Below are 24,493 nucleotides of genomic sequence, written 5' to 3' on the forward strand. Positions count from 1 at the left end.
GGTTTCCTATGTTTCTGATGAGTTCTTCATTTCACACTAATACACCACACAGTGGGCGAGGTACTTGCTGTGGACCTCAACTACGTTGCCCACCCAATGTGCTTGCACTTAAACATGGTCCACCTTGTCAATATCAAGATGTAGTCTCCTCTCTTGGAGGATGATTTGGAGTAGGGGCAGGTGAACGGAGCACTTTGATGTTAGTGTCCCCATAACATACTCTTTGTTCAGAGATAAAACGAATTAACACCGACAGATGCCAATGGAACAGTTCCATCGGTACCCAGTTTATAACAGAACGAGGTAGAACATAGAATACTCTTCCTCCCGCCCTCTTAGATCTACCTCTGACCTGCGCCTTGTCTTGTCTCTGGTAACCACCTCTCACTTCCGCCTACAAGACTTCTCCTGTGCTGCTCCCCACTTATGGAATTCCCTACCACGCTCAGAGTTTCCCACAGCCTTCAAATCTTTAGATGCTCTTTGAAAACCCATCTCTTTTTTAGAGGTGACCTTATCCCCAATAACACTATTCACACTAATGCACTCTTACAATTGTCCCAATCTACACTCAGACACATTTACTCCTCTTGCTTCAGCTGTGTCTTCTTCCACTTAGAATGTAAGCTCTCTAATGAGTAGGGTCCTCCATACCCTTTGTTTTCATGTCTGCATTTGTATTGTCTGCCTTGTATGTCCTTGTTTAATGTATTTACTGTTTTCCCTACTGTACGGCGCTGCAGAGCATTGTGGCTCCTTACAAATCTACGATAATAATGTATCCTTCACTGTATCCTTCACTGTATCCACAATGGAACAAGGGTGGTCATTGATAACAGGTTTTACTGCATCAACAACGAACCGATTCTAGCAGTTCCCTGGCCTCCCCGAACATGGGGTCCCATTTGATATCGCTATGAAATATGGCTGAGGCTTACATCTGGGGAAACACCAGCTACATAATCATAAAAATAATTATAGTGTTATGAACTTTAAGCTTTTGCAATCGTGCTTGTATCCCTGTTATAAAGAGAGAGCGGAGAGTAGAAATAAAAATAATATTTATTTTAATATGCACATTTGTTGACATCTACCATACCAGTCTGACTTGTTTTGGCTGGTACACAGATTGGCAAGATTAACATTTACTTTGCAAATTTCCATCATAATTTAGCTGTCATATCATATTTGTTCCATTGGGGATATTGTTTATTTTTTTTCTAGACATGCCAACTACACTGCAGGGACTGTAAAGAGTGACATACCGCTAAATAAGCAGATATATTATACAGTAATATATGAAACATGTATATTAATGAGCACCAAACCGAAAATCCAAACAAACTGATCCATTATATAGGACAATTGAAGAATCTATGATGTTTGCATTACCTATGCTTGGGTTACGTCACAGATGTTACAAACCCACGTTGAAAAGTGCTAGGCTTCCTTCCAGCATCCCAGACTATGGGGGTAAGGGTATTGAAAAAGGATGGGACCCCTGGTACTGCTATTTAGCCACTCCAGTGTTCCTTGTATGATAGAAAGAGGTCTCAGACCCCAAATTATAACAAAAGTGTAAAAAAAACACTTATAATAAAATGTAAATACATAAAACATGCTCATTAATTAATTTTTTTAATCAATTGTTTCTTATTTGTTCTTGATTTCAAAAAGAATTAAAACCTTTCTCTTCTATCATAAACCTAAACAGTCTGAGATAAAAAAAAATACAGCAAAAATCCACGTTAATGATGTCATCACTAAACACTACAAGCACCAGCCGGTGAGTAAATATGAGGATAGCCTAGGCTCTCTTTACCCACCTGCCAATCATGACTCTTCATCTGCTGGTTGGGTTGATATTGGTTAGTAAAAAACTTGTGACTGGAGTATGTTACATTTGATGATATTCATTGATGGATAGGTGCACGAAATATTCTGTGGTTTCATTTGGATTTTTTTTTATCCCACTACTGCAGATCAGGACAGTTTTGTTTTGAACCCTTGTGTCTACGACATTTATAGATAGAATAGGCAGATTTTAATTCCCACTGGATTACGCCGAAGCAATTACAAAAAAAAGTTTTTTCTTTAGTACAATTGGGGGAGGGGTTTATTTAATTTTACAAATGATTTTATTTTTGGTTCCTCTGTTAATTATACAGGGATAACTGGGGTGGTAAAGTTGGAGTTCTCTAAAACTTTTCAGTACTTTTGGAAGTTTCCAAAATATATAGTTGTGAATGTAAATAAAAAGATGATCCTTCTGCATCTAAAATAATGAAAAAGGAGAAGTCTTAGTGACAAACATTTGCAGATGTATGCCGCCAAGACTTCTGCTTTTATTATTATTTTAGAGGCATGTTTTACATTTAAATTGGGTCTTTTTTGCAGTTGAGTGCAGGGGAGGGGGCTTTTATTTGTTTTGCTGCACTGAGACCCTCCCCTTTTGTACAGCCTTTTCCAGTTATAAAGTGATTGAGCAATTTACCCATTTTCTTTTGTAGCGCTTTACTTGTGACTTGTTACTTGTTGATGTCTAACTTGCATTTTAAGTTTAGTGGTGGTTTAAAAGTTTGTCATGGATGTCACCAGAAGTGCTAAAACATCAGAACTCAATGTTTGCATTGCTGAACATATTACTTAATAGAACTCTGCTATGAAAAATGCAGAATTGTAGTACAAATGCCATATAAAATGTATCTCCTATTGATTGGAGTAAGTGGGTGCATCACAGCACCCGTTGTACAATATGGACGAAGCACAAAATTGCACCAAGTATTGCATGCAACACCACAGTTTTTTGTGAAGTACAGGGTGTTCGGAAAGTCAGTGTGCACTTATGTATAATCAACACACATATTTTAATATACAATGTATAACACCAGGGGCAAACACAGGATTTGTAGTGGGGGGTTTCCGCACCCTGCCGCCAGTGGGCATGGCCAGCATGCATGAGGGCGTGACTATAATTTTAGACAGTGCTTGGCTGCTCTCCAACTCTCCCTACCCCATAATATACATGGGCAATGCTGCGTGCACTACTGTTAGGTGCACGCAGCTCTCCCTTTTCAAGCAGAGCTGTGTGAAGCGGGAGCAGGGTACAGCCACCTCAATTATACAGTGCCCCAGACTTGGAGGGGGGTCTCCAGGCACTAGGAACCCCCCCCCCCCCCTCGGTTTGCCTATGAACACATGATGTAAACACGAAAGCAATGTTGAAAATGACCACCGTTGGCATGAAGACAGGCTTGTTATTTTTTTTTCTAAACACCTCTATCAGTTGCTCGCTATTTTGTATGGGAAGAGCCGTAAATTCTCTCTCACGGCCTTATGAGCAGTTCCAAGACCAATATTATGCTGCTGAGCTAACTTTCGTAATGATTTTGATGGACTCTGCAGCGTACTGTCAGAAATATCCAACAGTTTCTCCTCCGATAGCTTTGCTGTCCGTCCACAGTGTTTGGCATCAACCACAGATCCTGTTTCGTGAAACTTATCGATAATGTTGCAAACTGCATTGCCATGTGGAGGGTGTCTGGGAATTTTTCAGCAAATGGCTGTCGCACCACATCTGTGTATCTATCCCCTTTTTGAAATACGTGTTGGTTTAGCCATACAAGTTCTTCAGTTGTTAAAACCATATTGGGATCAAAATCTGAAACAAAATATGGGGGTCTTTTCATAAAGCAGTGAAGACAGTGGGGAAGTGAAGCAGCTGCTCCTTATAATTTTATAATACGCAAATTAGATATATTACCTCAATGCTGATTGGCTGCCACGTGCAACTTCTCCCCTGCTTCTATCCTCCACTGTTTTCACTGCTTTATGAAAAGTGCTCAGTGACTTTGCGAACACCCTGTATAAGATATTTAAATGATATTAAATGATATCTAGGGGTTGCTCCCAGTGTCGGACTGGGGCATGAAGGGCCCACCGGGGGACTGCAACACTAGGGGCCCACCAAAGGGTGTGTGATCAGCCATCATAGAGGCAGGACCTGACACTAGAGGGGGAGTGGTCAGTCCATGAAGGACAGCTAGCACCTTAGTGTAGTATATAAAGCATACAGTGTATGTATAAAGAATACACAGTCTTGACCTGCCCCTTAGATTGGGAAGAACAGTCACCAAAAAGCAGGATTATCCCACTAGACCAGTCTTGGCTAACCTGTGGTACTCCAGGTGTTGTGAAACTACAAGCCCCAGAATGCTTTGCCAATATATAGCAGCTTATTGCTGTAAGGGTATGGTGGAACTTGTAGTTTCACAACACCTGGAGTACCACAAGTTAGCCAAGCCTGCACTAGACTCAGAACATTTGACAGACTGTCCTACCTGTTGTCACTTTTACCATCTGTGGCTACTGGTTTCTTTAGTTGCTTGTCTGGATCCTGGAATGTTGAGGGCCCTATTTGGAAAAAATAATGGGTACGTTTAGAAACGCCAACCATCCATGCCATTAAATCAACAGCACCCACATTTAATAATTAGGCCTCTCCAGCCTCAACATTAAAGTAATCGTGCTCACATTTGATAAATAGATCTATTTCCCTCCAACCAACCCCAACATTAAATTACTAGTATTCCCATTTAATAAATAAACATATTACCCTCCCTCCAAACAGCCTCAGCAATAAATTAATAGCATTTACGTTTAATGCATCCATTTCGCATGACCATTCCTAGCATTAATTAATATTCACATTTAATAGATAGCCCTCCTCCCCACACATTCAATTATAGACCCAAAACCAGCCCTCCTCCCCACACATTCAATTATAGACCCAAAACCACCTCAGCATTAAAGGTCCCATCACCCCCTCCCTATAGTGTTTTCTGTGCAGCCCCCCTCTCTATTGTTTAGTATAGATAGGCAGCCCCCCTATACCACATAGTAGTGCTCCCAAAACAATGTGATGCCACCCAGTAGTGCCCCCAATGTGATTCCACCCAGTAGTGCCCCCAATGTGATGCCACCCAGTAGTGCCCCCAATTCACACACACCAATATATATATATATTTTATTATAGATAAATGGTTAAAGAATACACTTAACTTACCTATATGTTGATATTGCTGCAGGGTAAGCTCTGTTCCTTTTCCCTTCTTCATACGGCTGGAAGATCAGCTGACGGGGAGGGGGCGGGTCACATGATCGCAGCTACAATCGCAATTGAGCAGCGAGGACTCGTGAGGAGCCTCCAGGTAAGCTCCGCCCACAGGTAAAAGGGGGTGTGGCCATACAGTAGCCGGGCCTACCAGATGGTTTAACCGGTAGCCCGCTGGGCCAGTCTGACACTGGTTGCTCCTTGTGGCAGATCATTTTTCAGAAATACTGGGATGTTACAGAGAAAGGGTTTTGCTGTAGACAAATGCCCTTTACAATACCCAGCTCCATTTTATTCAGGAAAGCGCATGTCTAAGGCTGAAATCTTCAATTTAAAAATAAAAGAAGAATGATTTAGATACATGATCTGTAGATAGGCGTTAATTTACTGTCATGACTTCAAGGTGTAAAGGAGTCTTCAACCTGCAGTTTTTTCTGGGAAAAATGATCAAGTTTTAATCAACTAACCTTTTTTCTCATAATGACATAGAATCTATATCAGTTCCTGACCCACACTTAAGGCCTGTGGTAGTCAGCATATCGATGTGGACTACCACTACAATACTTACCCCGACGTGGTGACCCGAACGGCTCCTTCCCGACCTGGCTCCAGGACGACTGCTGTGACCGGCGACTGCAAGAGATCGTGACCTATGAATAATCCGAACGGTCTTGATGATGTCACTGCCGACCGCGACGCTCTTTTCCTTGCTGTTAAGGTGGAAATGTAAGTATGCGACCATAGACAATGTACTTTGCTTAGCGTTGTACATTGTGTATGGGCTTCTCCTGTTTCTGTGTGAACAATGGCACTGAGCAATGGCACTGAAGACTGGAGAGTGACAAGAACACTGCTACCCCTTTTTCTGTGTGAGCAATGGCGCTGGATCTCCTGGGGAGGGAAGTACTTACGGAATCCAAAACCAGCGAGATCCAACAATGTAACAATGATGTTTTGCCTCGATTCAGATACAAGGACGCTCGAAAGTACCGAGCCGGCTCGCGAGCCTACTCGGATCCCCTAAGTTCGGGTGGGTTCGGTTTTCAGAAAACCGAGCCCGAGCATCTCTACTTACTGAGAACGAGAGAGACAGTAGCCCAGGGTCCACTTTGTTGAAAATGATGGAATGTATTTCCTTTATTTTATTTAATGCAAAACGTGGGAATAATAGCTTCATACAGAACCTGCCGTTAATCATATCTATGATAAATGCCGCTGCCCCCCTGGCCTGTAACTTTTTCTCAGCCTCCACTTGTGTAGCTGGGAGCTGAGATACATAAACGGTAGGAATGACTAAATCAAGATATACTTTGAAGTAGACTGGAATGGTTAATACGTAATTTGTTGGGAATGCAAATAAATACCACCCATACATATTTTTATTAGATACAGATACTGAATTACTTATAACAATCAACACCGTGCTCTATTTAACATATTTGTCTTGAAGCATGAAAACAAATAACTATGAAGCAGCATCTGGACATAATTTTTTCACTGTGTAATTACCTAAATAAACACATTAAATAGAGTTGGCTGCCTACTCACAACAACACATAATTAAACAGATCGGAAAAGACGACATATAAATAAACATATGTTTATTAAGTGTGTTAGAGCCGTATCACTCGACTCTAAACTCGACTATTATATGTCAGCATGAAGCCCACCATCTTCTGGGCAGGTGTAAATATTCATGTGTATTAATGGGAGAGGGAGCATTCAGAGGCTAAAACTGTACAATACAACAATTAAACTGTTGCCATCTTCATTTTATATGTAAATTATGCTTTTTAACAATATCTATGCAAGAGTCAGCAACCCATTTTCCCCTTAAACTGCCATATTCAATCACATCATATATGTAGATATATAATATATAGAATGTTAATTTTATGCTGTACAACTGTAAATGATAAGAAGTCACAGAGTAGTCCCATGGCCACAGAGGGACAAAGCCGCAATCCAAATTCTGTTAAACGGGTCACGAAAATCTAAAGTTACTTATAACATTCCTATTAGTGTACATTAAGGGCTAAATTTTTTATTTAGACGCAAGGCCAAAACTGTCCAATGTCTGGGTGTCATCCTTTACTGTTCCCTCTCCTTCATCCTTCACATCCATTCTCTGCCTCAATCCTGTTGCTTTCATCTCCGCAACAGACCATTCCAATCCTATGATGTCACCAAAACTCTCCTCCACTTTCTGATCATTTGTTAACTTGATTATTGCAACCTTCTTCTGACTGGCCTCCCCCCACACCTGTATCACTCCTCCTAAATCTATATGCTTTGGCAAAACTTCTCTTCCACTCTTGCTGCGCCACCACTGCCTCCCCTCTCTGCCGAGCCTTACGCTGGTTTCTTTTCCTCTACAGAACTCTTTTCAATCTCCTCATTCTCACCTACAAAGCTCTCTCCATCTACTCTGCTCCCTACATCTTCAACCTCATCTTTATACATATACTGCTTCTCGCCCTCTCCATTTGGCCAATGACCGATGCCTCGCCTCCCCTCTTGTAACCACGTCTTACTCCTGCATCCAAGATTTTTCCGGTGCTGTCCCACCTCGGGAACAATCTCCCTTGTTCTATCAGACCGTCACCTAGATTGCAAAGCTTTAAACTCTTCCTTAAAACCCACCTGTTCATTAAACCCACAATTCCACTGTTTAACTACAACCTTGTCCATATATCTCTCCTCGCCATATGCCTTTTCAGTATACCTCCAACTCATTCACCCTTCCCTTTCCGTCCCCTACTCCTGTTTCAACAATTCTAATGTAATGTCTAATTCCCTTACGCTGACTCATCCCTACGTGTCACCCAGTTTGTCTACCTCCTCCCCTTTAGATTGTGTGCTCTTGGGAGAAGGGCCCTCAAGCTCCCTGTCCTCCTACTCTTGTTACCTTCTCCTATGCATTCCATCTATATTTCGCACTTCCTTCCTGGACTCTATGCCCTTGGTCTCTTCTCCGTTGTCCTCACACCTCAATCCCTTACTCTGATCCAGTTAGTTGATCCCACTTTCCTGGACACCTGTTCAGCTCGTTCTGATTCATTCCCCCTCTTTTCCTCATTTCCTTTTCTAGTTATAATATTTTAAGTTACCCCTCGTTGCTTATTGCTCTACATAACTATTCCTAGTTGTATTGTACTGCAATGTGTTTATTGTATTGTCCCGTAACATTATGCACTATTTTGTTTTATGCTGTCTCTACGGATCATTTGTGGTGCCTTATAACTAGTCATAATTTTTTTAATGTGCACTGAAACAATGACATCAAGTGAGATTATTAACAATGACATGAGAAACCTTAAATTATATATTTACAGGAATTAATATATGACATAATATAATTAATATTACACTATGCACTAATTTGTAAGTAGGAATAGTGAAGATGTAGCTCAGTGATTAAAATCATTTATTCTACAAAATAACATTGAGAAACCTGTTGGGGGCCCTTAGAATCACAGTATCAATTTCTTGTGGCCCTGGACAAGTCACTTGGTCTCCTGTGTTCTAGGCAATAAAAAAATAGACTTTGAAATGGATTGGACAGGCAAAGGATCCTCAACAATTCTGTGCAAAGCAATGTGTAAAATAATTCTATACTATCTACAATACTATACATGCAATGTAACAAGTGAGACTCTGCTGACGGCAAACAAATTGGAGCTGGAGATTAAAAGACAGAGCTAAGCATGAAAGAATATAATATTTTGACATAACACCTGGGGGTAAATGTATCGAGCTGCAATTTTAAATTAACAGTGATTTTCTCGAGCGAGTTTAAAATCACTGATTTATTAACAAGCGATTTAATGTAAAATCACCGGAGATGGGTTTTTTTCAAAATCATAAGTGTAATTTTTGAGACACTAATTTATTTTTAAAATAAATTGTCCCCTGTAAGAAAATTCAAAATAATTTTTGCCCCTCTATAACAAAAAGATGGTTTATTGAAACTTCCATTGTGCCTCCTGTTATATTAACATTGCCCTGCAGTGTAACAGTGATGTGTTTGTATTCAAACTCGGGCGAGTTTGGTCTTTAATATCCCTCAAGTTTTACTATAACATCGGAGAGATAGGGGTTTTAAAATTGACAAAAATCGACAGAGATTGGATTTAGGAAAGTCAAAAAGGCTCGTTAATACATATGGCGATTTTGCACTTGAAATCGCGGCTATCCCTTGCAATTTGTGGAGATTTTAAATCGCCCAAAAAAAAAAAAAAAAAAAATCAAAAAAAAAAAAAATCGCAGTTTGATACATTTACCCCCGATATCTAATTCTTCACAGTTTATCCTGCGAGACAGCAGCTGTTCTGCAAAGCCGAAACTTCCTCAGTGATTAATAACTGTTCTTCCTGTGACACCTATATTCTTTTAACACACAGATACACACAGGATGATACACAAGCACACAAGCAATGTGAAGCAAAGACAGTAATTACACAGGTTGTATTGTTCATTTTCACTATAGTGGAATAGTGTTGCTCCTGTATTTCCATTCTGCTGTGTAGAGTTAGCAATTCTGCCTCAGTCAAATGAACCTTCCTCCCCTCCTACAACATGGTGTAAGCCACAAGAAACTGCAGAGCTATGGAACGGAGAGAGACACTAGACCTGCACTTCTGAATATCAGCCTCTGTCCTGTCACTGAATAGATGGTGACTACTGCTAGACCATACTTGCCAACTTTTCCTCCTTGGCTTCAGGGAGATCCCGGGGGAGGTGGGCGGGCGGGGACGGGACTTGACCCACCGATCATTTTGGTCCCGCCCCCTAAACGAGTGTCACAATTTTGGCCAATTACAGCAGGGGGTGTTAAGATGACACGATATTTGCGTCATTAAGCCCCGCCCCCGCCACTCATCTATTGCAGGGGCGAGAACTGGGAGGTTGCCCTGCTCTCCTGGGAGGTCTCCCAGTAATGCGGGAGTCAATAGGCAACTATGTGTTAAAGAAAAGCAGCTAATGAATCTCTAGAGACTGAAGTGTCTTTTACATTTCTGTCTCCATTACTGAAGTCATGTTGTCTTACCGGTCAGTATGATTAAATCTTGGTCTCCATAAAAATGGCCTCCTCCATAGGCATCAATACATGGACAAAGGACACAATTTCTGAACTATGTCATCATACCACAGATGGCGAAGCCAACCACGTCTTGTACTGGCTCAGCATCAGGGAGAATGCCAGACTCTTCAGGGAGTGAGGGAGATCACCCCTAGTTCAGGGAGTCTCCCTGACATTCACGAAGAGTTGGCAAGTATGTGCTAGACAAGAGGAAAAAGTAACCTGTAGGAAGACCTACCTACTAGAAACTACCCCTGAGCTTATCCTTTTTTTCCTACATGGGGATTTTGGGAACCAGCACTATTAACTTTGCCTATATTGGAAAATACAAGTAAGTTTGTATTTCATCACACAGGCCTATAAACTGTGTTTACAGCCGTGAAAATAAAAACAGTAATTGGCATGATACATTTATACTTATTTCCTTTCTATTGGCTAATTTTAGATCTGAAAGTGATGTGGTGAAAGTTGCTAATGAGCACATTAAAAAGCAGAAGGTATCCAAACTTAAAGGCAAAGCAAGCTCATATGTTCTAGCGGGCAGAAGACAAAGCTCTTTATATTTACTTTCTTTCTGTTACGTACAATTTCACCCTAGAAGAAAGCTAAAACAATACAGATTACTATAAGGCTGATTAATTACTCAACTGCCACCTGGATGTTCAAGATTGTAGACATTTCTTTTTTTTCAGGTACGTATTCAAGAATATAACTGCAAACTACATTTCTTACTAGCAATGATAGCAGCATTATTTATCGAGCATTAATAGATCTTACTGTATATTGTTATTCTTATATAATTACAACATAAAACCAATAATAATAATATCAATAATAAGAATATTAGTCGAAATACTGCTTTAGATGCAGCATTTTATAACTATTGAGCACCAACAGACTTTATTGCATAACATAATTTTGTCATCGTCTGGCATAGTCCACGCTACAGAATAATCTACAGACCCCAGACAATAACACAACCCCCATAAGCATTTTGTACAACCCCATGCGGTGAATTACACAGCTCTTCTATACATTTAAACATTTAGCTACATAGTGTTCATTATTCAAGCATCCTAAAGCTCTAACGGTAACTTGTAATGAGTTAAGTACTGTAACCCATTAATTGCTTTGTTAACATTCTTTTCTGGTTTTACACATTAATCTACTGTACTGTTATTACATGAAATGCCCATCCATAGCAGAGCTTTAATTATAAAAACCTCTCCCCAAATGTCAGAATGCTAGGGGTCCTATGCTTGAGATCTGATGTACTGACAATCGGGTCTGGGGGCTACCAGTAATATAGTTCTATAGGTAGACATCACCGAGAAGAATGAAAATTTGCAGCGTTCTAACAAGTATTTGTACGTAACTGTCCACCACAATCAAAGCCTGAGGTCAGACATTTGGCTTGTGGAATACATTTTTCAATGTTGGTTTGAATTTTTATTAAGATAATATCTTGACGGGCCAATTTCAATTTATTAATTTATGCAGTTTTCACAGTGGTATGTGAAGAGACACCCTCAGTTACATATTATTCACATAAACCCTCTTCAAGTGCTTAGTTTTACAAATATGCATATACAGGTACGGAACATACAATCCGGAATTCTTAGAAGTTCGGGTTTTCTTGATACTTTTTTTTTTTTCTGTAATCCGAAACACCATGTTTAAGTTTGTGGAACAAATTTAGAAATTACACCTATCTTTCTCCACACTGTCCTTGGCATTGCACTCCTCATTTAATTTGTAAGTACCACACATGTGGTTGCAGATATATATATATATATATATATATGTCAAAGATATAATAATAATAATAATAATAAATAATAATAAAATAATAATATAAAAAAAATTATATATATATATATGTAAAAGATAATAATAAATATTTTTTTAAAATATGTGTGTATGTATATGCGGATGTATGTGCGGATGTATACATATTTTTTTCTTCTTTTAGATCATGAAAATTAATTTATAAACGCCTAGGTTTTCATTGAAATAAATATAACGTGTGGTTACAGATTATTGTAATATTCTTTATCTTTATAGAGCCATAAATTTGCCCTTTTTATTAACGATTTGTTTGCATTAAAGTTGAAGAAGCAGCAGGTGTGGTTACGGATTAAATAAACTATATTCTTGTACCACCAGATACTTCCTCTCTGGTTAGCAGGTCTAAGAAGTGTCTTTTTTTTAAAAAACCACAGGATATGTTACACTTACGGTGAAATAAAAATTTCAGCAGGTGTGATTCAAATGATCAGAATGTAGTTCATGGCAACAGCACCGCATTGTTTTCTTATAAACATCTCCCCCTTATTGTTTGTCTTATAAGCACCAGAAATAAATGCCACTGCAGTTCAAATTGTTTTAAACTATTTTATTCTAATTATGTCAAACTTGTCCTCATAACACATTTGCCATTCAAATAAGTTTCCCAGTAGACAAGGCTTCAGATTATTTTAATTATGTTTGAAGTGGCTCTTTTGAACAAAATAAATAGCATAGTACCTATAGTTATTTTAAGTCTGTGTGTGGATATTTTAAGTCTAATATAGATACTGGTGTGTCCTTTAACTCTCCTCAATCTGATAGGGTCTCTGTTGTGCAGGACAGATCATTATGTTCCCTCCTGTTACCCAAAGTCGCAACACATAGTGCAACTGCTTGATATCCTATGTACTGGTTTCATTTCCTGCAGTATCTTGTTATCAATCTAAGATCTATGACAGACCACAACTCCTATGTGTGCCACACTTTTAAACTAATTTACAATGACGAGTTTAGGACTGTGAGCCTTAATGGGGATGTGGGCCACAACACAACATTGCCACCATTGTAGAGGCTACCAGTTTGATAAGCACATAGACTCTTTCTGCTCCCCCTAGGCTGTGTTAACAAAACAACCCAGGCAGATGCTAGATACTACCTCCCAAATAGTAAGGTTCCAATGACCCACATGCTCCTGATCGAGTCCTAAAATACTTACTCTAAAATCAGTGTCTCATCAGCTATTTATATAGCGCCACTAATTCTGCAGCGCTGTACAGAGAACACACATATCAGTCTCTGCCCCATTGGAGCTTACAGTCTAATTTCCTTAACACACACACACAGAGAAAGAAACTAGGGCCATTTTGATATCAGCCAATTAACCTACCAGAATATTTTTGGAGTGTGGGAGGAAACCGGAGTACGCAGAGGAAACCCACGCAAACACAGGGAGAACATACAAACTCCATACAGATAAGGCCATGGTTGGGAATCAAACTCATTACCCCAGTGCAATGAGGCAGAGGTGCTAACCACTAAGCCAACGTGCTGCCCAATGTATTCCAAAGATGTATCCCTGATAGACAGGCATCTAAGAATATCAGATGTGGTATAGATCTCATATATATCGCTAACAAAAACTTCCAACCTTGATGGGCACCTTTGATGCAGAAAAGGCATTCAGCAGGGTTGGAGGGCCCTACTTGCATTAAACATTGGCAGTCATGGGCATGAAGGGGCCCTTTCTTATAGACATAGCCTCCACTTAATCAGTCCTGATGTAGTGACCCCAATTTGGAATAATCCCCAATTTCCCCATGTTTGAGTTCCCTATTTGCCATGACATCATATTCTTATCCTATGTCATGCTACAATGCTTTCCATCCTTTGACGACATTCAATCAAGATTAAATATTTCCAATTCCTATTTTTATCATTAACTTCGGCTCAGGCGTCTTGACCCTGAGATCTGGGAAGAGATTATACTTAATCTCTCTAAAGTGTCTCTGTTTTAAAATCAGTATTAAAGTTGGTACATTTTACATGCTTTCTAAATACTTCTCTTTGCGTCTTTTTGAAAACACTCTTTTCCCCATAAAAACATTTAATAGAATGTTCTTAAAGTCTACGGCACATAAAACACATTTTTACAGTTGTTCCTGATTACAAACACATGTTATAGCATGCACAGTCAGCCGTCATCACTAAAGATCAGGACTTAGATTAGCCCTGTAACTGGAGCAAGAGATAAACAACGTTTTGATGCCCAGAGCATGATTCAGACGTGGTTGCATGGGCTTGATTTTGGCACGCCCTTACTGTAAATTGACTACAGCCAAACACCCCTTCCCTGACCTGTTCACTCCCTGAGATCTTAGGCTGTAGAAAGTGTCCTTTGCATACGAAGATGGAGCGGGCATGGCTGCACTTACTGGCATATGTCCCGGCTCTGAGTATTTTTGCGTACGATACGCTCAAAATTGGCAGACACATGCCTTGATGAATCAGGCCCTTTATCTCATGTGGTGGCACTGCCTGAAAAAACCCCCACTATGGAATGAGGTTCATTGCCTGCTTGAAAACATAGCTGGGGCCCACCTTCCTGCCTCTGTCTTATTCCTATTATATTATAACATTCCCAATATCTCTAAACACATTTAGAGGTTAATGCACATTTTACGTGCTACAAAATGCTAGATTGCATTGTGTTGGAAAAATGCAAAACCTCCTTCTCTACTTGCAATTGTTACCAGGACCTGGCAGGTCTATCGTAAGGACTACATCTCCACTATTATTCATAAGTTGCCCAACAAGTTCACATGCACCTGGAACCATTGGACTGAATACAATAGCACTGTCCCCCCTCCACATTATTTACTATAGTGACTCCCACATCATATACCCTCCTCTTTTTTACATTCTCTTTTGACCCCTCTACTGTATGTTTTTAGAGATACATACTTTGTCTATCTTCTCTCTAGGTTATCATAAACCTGAGCTATCCTCTTGAATTAATAATACTGTGAGATAGTTAATTGTATCTCATTTGTTTATGTGTAAATTCCCCATCCCTTTTCTTTTCTGTATCTCCCGTTTCACTCTTGTATGTCATGCTTAAAACTAATAAAAATAATTTTCAGAAAGCCTTCCATTAATGATCTGGGTGTTCTATATCAGCACTAACTCACGACCTGAGAATATAAACAAATTGTTTGGCTGTGTCTATATACCAAGCTCACAGAAACAGCGCAATAAAAGTGTTGCATTGTGCATAAATAGGAAAGTAAGAAATCAACTGTGTACATTCACAACATGCAAATAGCTGATAATTAATGACAAATGAAAACCACATCCTCCCACTCTACTCAACACTGCTAACTGTGTGTTAGTGACATTTCCTGAACGTGTAAAGGCAGAAACCACAAGAAGGCAATGAGGTAAACCACCATTAGATTCTTTTAAACTGGTAGCTCACCTTAGGCCGAAAAACTAGCAATCTTTTTAGATTTTTTAGGGTTATATACACCACATACAACACTACAGTAGTCTATAGCAGTAGAGTACAGTATATGTACATACTGGACCTGAGTCATTAAGGAGAACAAAGCAATAAAAAAGGAGTAACTTTGCACCTGGGCAAAACCAGGTTGAATTGGAGGGGGGAGGTAAACTTAAAAAGTGGGGACAGATTTATATTTGGGGTGGGGCATGTCCTAGATCAACTTCACATTTCAGTGGAAAAATAAAGCTATCAAGTATTTGTGTGCTAGATAAAAAAACAGCCAGTATTTAAATTATGTGCAAAATAACAACCTCATTTGCACCCCTTGCATTGTAACATGGTTTGTCCCGGAGAACATTTACTCCTTTTTTTGCCTTACTTTCCTTAATGACTCAGGCCCATTATGAATGATATTGCATGTTGACATTTCGGCTAAGTAACCTATTGAGAAAGGCTTGAAGGTCCACTGAGTGGTCCTTGTGGGCCGATGAAGAGAAGGAAAGGGCATTTGTTGCTGATGATTTTAATATTGTGTGTCCTATTCACTATACTGGTTGTTGCTTTAGTGCAAACAAATTGTTTATTATGTATTTACTAACATTTAGTAGTATAGCGTCATTATCATCAATTGGGAGCAAACACAGTAATATAACAAGACCTGGCAATAACTAACAGACAAAGAGGTAAGCAGGTCCTACTTTCAAGCTTACAGTCAATAAGACAACAGGAGTTGATGCATTAGGTTAAGTGCTGCAAATGACAGATTGCAATGGGACAAGTGCTAAGTGGGTCAAAAAGATCGTGTCACATAGTACTGACTGGCAGTAGGTTTTGTTTTTGTTTTTTTGAGTATAGAGAACCGCATATCTGTCTATATATTGCAGATTCTTTAGGAGGAAATTTAGACCAAACATGATGGACCAACAACACTCCAATGTGGGGATTTGTGTGGAACAGGACCCAGCTGAGGAGAGTCTTTGGTTACAACATCTTGTTTAACTTGTCAGAGCTTCTCCGGCGTGTTGGCTGTACATGCTTTACCGCCAAGGCGTGCATATACGAAGAAACAAGAGCTAAGGCGCGTTTTGGTGCTTGTAAAAGGGCGATAACCCCCATAGTCCCAAACACATGATTAGGCAGTATGGGAGCACCTATCACTGACAGATCACATGCCACATGTGGTTGAAATTATTTTGCAAATATTTTATACCAACCGTACCTGAAAATTTTCCATCTTATAAATGCCTCCTTTTTACTTAAATAAACATCACAGTAGGTGTGGTTAAAATAATGTTAATGTATTTGTATTTGACTTACTAGATAGGAGCCTGATGCTGAGTTCAGCACATAACTGTCCAAACAATAAGCAGCACATAAAACGAGCATATTTATGCCCGTATTCTGAGTCAGACATTGCTAGATTGGTGCAGCTCTGCATCATTAGCGTATACGCCAGGGTTACGTCAGGCGTACTTGCAACCAGATACGCTTACACCCAACCACGTCATAAGCACAAAAACAGTTAGCATTTGTTCTAATAGTTAATGACGGATTCCATTCCCTTCCCCTCCTGCCTCTCCAAGGATAAGGAGGCGCAAGTGCCAGAGTGTAAAGCGAAAGTGAAATGTAAACAGTAATAGCCGAGTATTAATGCGATCAAACACCTTCTCCAAACACCATTTACATTAGTAAGTCCTCTCTGCAAATTGCTAAAATACTTCTATATGATGTACCATAATATAGTGCAGAAATACTGTAACTCTGGGTTGTGGTTCCTTTTTTCAGCAAGATCGAAGAAACCAAAAAGTCACAAGTGTTCATCACAACCATGCTACCGGGCTAAAAATAATTTTCAAGTGAATTATGTTTAACAGCTTCATGATCTCTGATATAGGCAGTGATGCTTAATACAAGCAAAAACAGAGTGGTATTGAGATGTGCCTAGCTTTGTCCAATTGCACCTGTTTGTACAGGTATACCCATGGATTTGTGGGCCCAAATTAGACTGTCTATTGCTAATTAGGCACAAAAGGGATCCAAGGAATCCCCCTGAAGTAGATCTATTTAATTTTGTGGGATGAAACTGTTCAAATTATATAAAAGGACAGAGAGGGTGCATTTACAGAGGTGGTCCATGCATTTGTGGAAGGTTGCATGGTACTTTTAGCCCTGCAAAAGGATTTGAATTCTCCAGGACACCAGACAGGGTCTTAGAGGTGTTTATACTTATAATGGGACTTTCTGTGCACCCAAGAAAAACAGGTTTGTTTCAGTTTGTATAATAAAACCAAATAATGATTACAGTTAGACTATAGTTGTACGTCCATTGCTGGGACTGCTTAACGAATTTTGCAAGCAACTGTTCCCATCGTACAGTTGCCAGCACCCCCCATCTTTGATGTATTGTCATCAAGATGTCTTAGTGAATGACAATATAAGATGGTAAAGATTGGAAGAGACAGGATGACAACTGAGATTATTGTGTTAGCTGGAGGACTTCAAATTACAGTAAACAAAGACAGCTCTGGATTTTGAAACTATAAATTCTAAATATGTTTTTGGGAATAACATTATATTTGATTTTTTATCTGTTTCTTACATGTATATGTAAAAATGTTGTAAAGGAGGATATAATCTTTAAAATACAATACAAAATAAATAAATTGGTTAGATGAGTCATATTTGTCCTCAATTTACAGACAAGGTCCAGTGACGAAAGTGGACATTACTATTTATTTTTTGAAGAGGGTCAACCGAAAATGGAAATTGTTTTATCTTTGTTCTCTCTCCACCATTTGCATTTTTTTTAGTGGACCCAAAAAAGTAGGTCGTTAATGGGTTGTACCCTGAAAAACAATGTATGCACAGAGTTTCTTAATTACCCTTTGTGTCTTTTAAGTCTTTTATAAATGTATTTGTTTTTTGTAGGTATTTGGACAAAATGGCCGTAAATCTCACCAACACCACAACTATTGGAATGAACTATATGGAAATAACTACATCAAAATTGATATGTTGTCTGTTGTTAATGATAACATTCCTGTTTGGACTGGTCATCAACACTCTCTATCTCTGGGTCTTGTGGTTCAGGATGAAAAGAAATGTCAACAACACTTGGTTCTTCCATTTAATCATCACCTATCTTATTTCCATTTTCGCCATGCCTTTTTCGGCAGTTTATTTTATGTCGTATCCTCACTGGATATTTGGTCTATTCATGTGTAAGCTTATAAACTTTCTTATATCGTTCGGTATGTATGGAACTGTATTTTGTCTTACAGCCATCAGTATTGACCGTTACTGCTTGGTTTTTCATCCCCATTCTTATAGAAAACATATGAATGCTCACCGTTCCTCTATCATCTGTCTGTTATTGGGGGGTTTAGCACTCCTGTGTAGTTCCCCATATCTTGCCATTCGACACATTCAACAAAACAACAACATGTCTCTTTGCATCAATGATTACACTCTTATGGGCAAATGGGACACGGATCCAAAACTTCAAATCAAGGTCAAATGGTGCTTGTTTTCCTTGCGTTTCCTTGTGGGTTTCTTACTCCCGTTTTTTATTATCAGTATTTGCTACGTCACAATAGCCTTTAAGATAAACAAAGAAAAGTTAACAAAATCCCGTAAACCTTACAAGATAATATCTATTTCAATTGTATCTTTCTTTATCTCCTGGACACCTTACCATGTATGGTATGGAATGGGTGTAGAGAAAGGACTATTCCAAGAGGCAGTCCTAGAAGCTTTGAAGATAATTACTACTTGTTCTGTTTGCTTTAATAGCTGCTTTACTCCAATATTGTACCTTTTTATTGTGGAAAATTTTAAGAAGGTATTCAAAAAGTCTGCACTTTCTATTTTTGAAGAAGTCTTTAACAAAAGTACAGAAGACAGCTCAGAGCCACACTCAGTATCTGTTAAAATGAATGATACTCAGTGAAACGTCAAAAAAGTCATAATGAAAAGATGTTTTTTATTAAAGACAATGATTTCATAGAAAAGTATATATCTTTTATAATACTATACTAGGTTGGCAAAGGATGTTTGCATCAATTCTGGAGTAAAGGGGAACACTGGAAGTCATTGCACCACTACGGAGGGAGAGATGTTGAAACAAAAATCTAAATTCCATCTTGCCAGTAAGACTATAGAATGGATTTTCAGAAGCAACCGGGAAGAGGAGCAATTCAGATTACAGTGCTCAAGTGAGTCAATCATATCCCAAAAAGTTGACGGCACTCACCACGCAGCATTAAGTCGTTTAATTAAAAAGTTGGAACAGTGAACGAATGAACATAATGCACCAAATACATAATACTACATGTTATGGACTTACAATATGTATTAAAGTATTAGAATTTTTTTTACAAATTTGAAAATATCAGCGTATGTAGAGGATGTATATTTTTGCAACTAACATGAGTGAAACTGCTTTACTGTGCTATTAAAAATATACAAAGTTGTCAACTAAAAGTTTGCATTCACCCAAATGGTGCAAGATTACAGAGTACATGGATAAATACATGATTTGCTATATTAACTACTGTGGGGGGAAAATATACTTCTATACATACTTATTGATGTTGTAAAAAGACACAAGTCCGCCAAGTTCAACCCGTTATAAATCCTAGATGTGTTGATCCAAATAGAGGCAGAACAAATCCCCAGGAGCATATGCCATTTTAACCTCACAGGGGGTAAAAAATCTTCCTGACACCACGTGAGGATATAGGGTTCTTAGATCACTCATGCCAACCACAAATGAAGATACAATGGTGCTTTATTAAGTAATAATGTATAGGAATGGCAACAGTCTTTAACAATGTTCTATTTACCAGATGGGTAACAATAGACAAGCAAGTGACAAGGCAAAGCCCCAGGAAGGAAGCACAATGGTAAAGTGCCAATATAGTAACAAGATAGCCAAATCCCAGGCAAAGTTAGTTCACTGCTGTTCCAGATGTTGATCTTCCTCAGATCAGAGTATGACCTCTTCAATCCAGCACTCCAAATTGGATTTGTGAGCTTTGGAGATGAAGCCTCAAACTTCCAGTCTCATCAGCAGATCTCACACACACTGACTCGCCCTACTCTGGTCCGCACATTTTAATAGGCACAGACATAGCCTTCTGCTATCTGAGTAAACCACCACTTCATTACACACGTTTTACTATCCATATTTGTATTTGGATAAAAGGATTAAATTACTACAATATTACTATAGCAAAACACAACTCATACCCTATTGGCTTTCAATACAGTTTGTTATTCAATTGCTATCAGAACTATCAGGATCTCCTGTGGTTCTGTACACTGGGCAAACAATAGCCAGGCTGTGACTATGCAAGATAATGTTGATTAAGGCCTAGTTGAGGGTCGGGGATTGAACTCATGACCCCAGCGCTGTGAGGCAGAAGTGCTAACCACTGAGCCACCGTGCTGAGCTAATAAAACAAAGCTTAATATCATCAGTAAATCTGGATAGTCTACCTTGTATACCTTATATAATAGCATTTTAAAAAAAACAATGAAAAGAACAAGGCCCAGTGTCGATCCCTGAGGTTCACCAGTAATAAATTTAGTTCAATTTGTGGTTCATTTACAAAATCCCTACACTTCCTATCCATCAGAAAATTGCATTCCTATATACATATTCACAGTGCTTTTATGTTATGTACCAATGTATTATGTGGAACTGAATAACATGTTTTTGCAAAAACAAATAATTCGCATAACCTGCATTACCAGGTTCCATTATACAGTTTACACCCTCCTACAAAATGATCAGATTATATTGACATGGTAGGCTCCTTAAATAGTAATGTGTACTCTCTATTAGTTATTTTCAGCAATAAAATCCTGGAAGTAATCTCTTGAATTCTTTCATTTTTTTGCCAGTCACACAGGCTCACTGGTTTGTAATTTATTATTCTTGATTTTGCTCCCTTATTAAATATTGTTACTGCATCTGTATTCTGCTAGGCTTCTGCTACTGATTCCATTATTTGGGAGTTCATAAATCTAAGAAATAGTGGTTAATCAATAACTGAACATAGCTCCCTCAGCACACAAGGGAGGATACTCTCTAATCCAGATACTTTATCAATCTTACACTTATATAGCTGTATATGTAATTCCTCCTGACATAGAAATATATCCTCTGAGGGTGTTCATGAGTTATTATGGCACAACATGTTTACATCAGCTTTTTTTTACTCTGTCAGTTAATTTCCCAAAGTTCATATTTTAGAGGCCCAATTATATCATTTTAAAAAAAAAAAATTTTTCTATTTGTATATTTGACAAGCTTTTTGGGGTTATGATTGCTTTTTTGCAGTTTCTGCCTTTGCTAGCCTGATTTGTCCATTACTTTATTACATCCCTCATATTTAAGTAATGACCTCTCTGCACCATTTACCTTTAAAAATTGCCCTTTGTTTATGTAACACTTTTACTACATTGGTCTTTTTATTTCTAGAACTCCTGCTACCATGGGATATATAATATATATATATATATATATATATATATATATATATATATATATATATATACATACATATATACATATATACATATATATACACACATATATATACATATATATATATATACATATATATACACACACACATATATATACATATACACATACACATACCATACATATGTAACAATATTTATTCAAAATGTTTTGAAAATGTTCCATTTATTCTCAGTGCCTCTCTGGGAAGAACAGAATCCCAGGTTCAAAGTTGGCCTTTCTAGATGTCAATTTTTGGAATATATTTACCTAAGGTTTTATTAAAACATAAATGAAGAGTCACCACGTTATGATAATTATTTTCTGACTGCACATTTACCTGTATGTTGGATATAATGGTTGAGAAGTACGCCTGTTTGCGTTTTTTCTAACTGCGCGTGCTGAGAAAACGAATGCGTGCAGATGTGACTTTGGCACTTACGGCCATAGATTAGGATTTCCCAGTGTCTTCTAGCACAGGATTTATATTTGTTTGTATGCATGTCCGGAAGTTGTTACTGCTGGTCTAATTGATGATTCATAGCTGTTGCATGCATATATAATGGCATTCACATATAAAATATGGGAGGAATAAGAAAAACATTTTTTGCATGTAATTTTCTCTCTTTTTTGCACCCCACTCTGAATCAAACCCAATATCTGTATATTATTACCAGAGCCGGATTAATATATTGGTCTTTCTGGGCTATAGCCCAGGGGCCTCGGGCAGCCAGAGGGCCCTAGCAACGATTTTTACTTAATTTCGGCGATCGGGTGCCATTCGTTTAAGTTGGGCAGGCGCAGCTAACAGCAAATCTGATGCTGTTAGCTGCCCTGCTGTCAAGTGAGTGCTGCTTAGTGAAGAGGTCTCAGGAGACTAATAGTCTCATGAGGCCACCTCACTGACCAGGGCGCTGTGCACTGTGCCCGCACTGACAGCAGGGCAAGAAGAAAGAAGAGAAGGCACCCGGAGCCTGAAGGCTGCAGTGAAGAGGACCAGGTATGTTTCTATGTATGGGGGGAGTGGAGGTGATACACTGGGGGGCCTTTACAAATTACTTGGGGCCACTTATCCCAGGAGCCTACATTGGCTTAATCCAGCCCTGATTATTAGATAGAAAAGTGCAATATGGCTTCCATTCTGGTTGTTTTGTTCTACCACTTGGGAATAGAAATTGTCTTATGTGCCTTCAAAGATGGTTAATCTTAAAATACACAAAATAAACTACAAATAGGAGATTAAAAAAATGCCACTTTCCAAAAATCAAGATTTCTCAATAATATTTATCTATACCATCCTCTATAATTGATGCAAGAACTGCGTTGATCTATTCAATTACAAAGGACACAAGTAACATGGTACCGTATGATATATATGTGAAACAGACTTTAGTGCATTTTGTTGTACAAATATAGTATGTTAAGTTTATAAAAAGCCTTATTTGTTTTGCAGAAAAATGCAGATAAAAAAAAATACTTGCAAGATTTACAAATCTTCCATATTAATTTTTTCAATTAATTAAAATTCTATATATGTAAGCATGTAGAAAATTATATATAATATATATATACACACACACAAAGGGAGGCATTTAGCTGCCAATATGCAGAGTAAGCATGGAAGTGAAGTAAACCATTTGTGCAGTAACGCACCTGGATTGAGGACTTATGTCTGACAGACAATAGTTTAAAATTTGGTTAACTTACATGGCTTGAAATGTTCCTCCTCAGCACACAGACAGAGTGTGTCTGTCTTACTGCAAACAGAACCTGTGATGGGCGTTTCCTTTTAAAGAGGAGGTGGGTGTGTCACCTGCCCATCAAGCTAAGGCTGGGGGAGGAGTATCAGGTATAAAAGCTTGCTTGTTCCCTTTGTCCAGTAAGACCAATGCTGGGGAAACTGGCTGGTCTAGAAAGAGATGGTCTAGAAAGAGATGGTCTATGTCTAGCTAACTTTTAGAGTCTCCTGAATTGCTATGAAATCTGTACGGTGTCAAAACATTTACTATCCTGGCAATAAGACTATGTAAAAAGAAAGAAGTTTGAGTGTGCTTCAGCAGTAGCGGGCTCTTGCCACCACTGGCCCCGGTACCAAATTGGGTACGGGGGCCACTCCACTACGCAGTCCACATAGATGTGTATCAGATATTAAACTACATTCACTGTTGCTGCTGTACCAAAAAATAGGTACTGCTATTTCAAAATACATTCACTGTTGCTGCTGTACCAAAAAATCAAATATTGTACCTAAAATCAATATTGTGAGGTGTGAGGTGTTCCGAATAGACTGGAAATTAGTGGAAATGATTGTTATTGAGGTTAATAATAGCGTAGGAAAAAAAAAAAAATCAGAACCCAAAACCCTAAATCAGAACCAAAACCTTTTGTCAGGTGTTTTGGCAAAACAAATCAGAACCCAAAACCCAAAATACTAAAAGTGCCCGGTGCACACCCCTACCTGTAATATGCCTCTCT

The 24,493-nt window shown here is 38.6% G+C and overlaps 2 protein-coding genes across 3 annotated transcripts in view; one reads left to right on the forward strand and one right to left on the reverse strand.

The window, feature by feature from the left end:
- LOC142107587 (chemerin-like receptor 1) overlaps positions 1 to 24,493 on the reverse strand; it is a 97,954-nt gene that overhangs the window by 3,436 nt on the left and 70,025 nt on the right. The window lies entirely within an intron of this gene.
- On the forward strand, positions 5,494 to 21,364 carry LOC142106813 (putative G-protein coupled receptor 33). 2 transcript variants are annotated; one of them, XM_075189838.1, is made up of 4 exons: positions 5,494 to 5,839; positions 9,517 to 9,789; positions 10,642 to 10,888; positions 18,415 to 21,364. In XM_075189838.1, exon 4 carries the CDS (start codon positions 18,428 to 18,430, stop codon positions 19,433 to 19,435), a length of 1,008 nt encoding a protein of 335 aa, XP_075045939.1. In that variant the 5' UTR covers positions 5,494 to 5,839; positions 9,517 to 9,789; positions 10,642 to 10,888; positions 18,415 to 18,427; the 3' UTR covers positions 19,436 to 21,364. The 2 variants fall into 2 exon arrangements, with proteins under 2 accessions (XP_075045939.1, XP_075045940.1); XM_075189839.1 differs by lacking the exons at positions 5,494 to 5,839; positions 9,517 to 9,789 and having other exon boundaries at positions 9,873 to 10,888.

This window comes from Mixophyes fleayi, chromosome 11, assembly GCF_038048845.1.
Source record: "Mixophyes fleayi isolate aMixFle1 chromosome 11, aMixFle1.hap1, whole genome shotgun sequence".
In the NCBI taxonomy this organism is placed as follows: Eukaryota; Metazoa; Chordata; class Amphibia; order Anura; family Limnodynastidae; genus Mixophyes; species Mixophyes fleayi.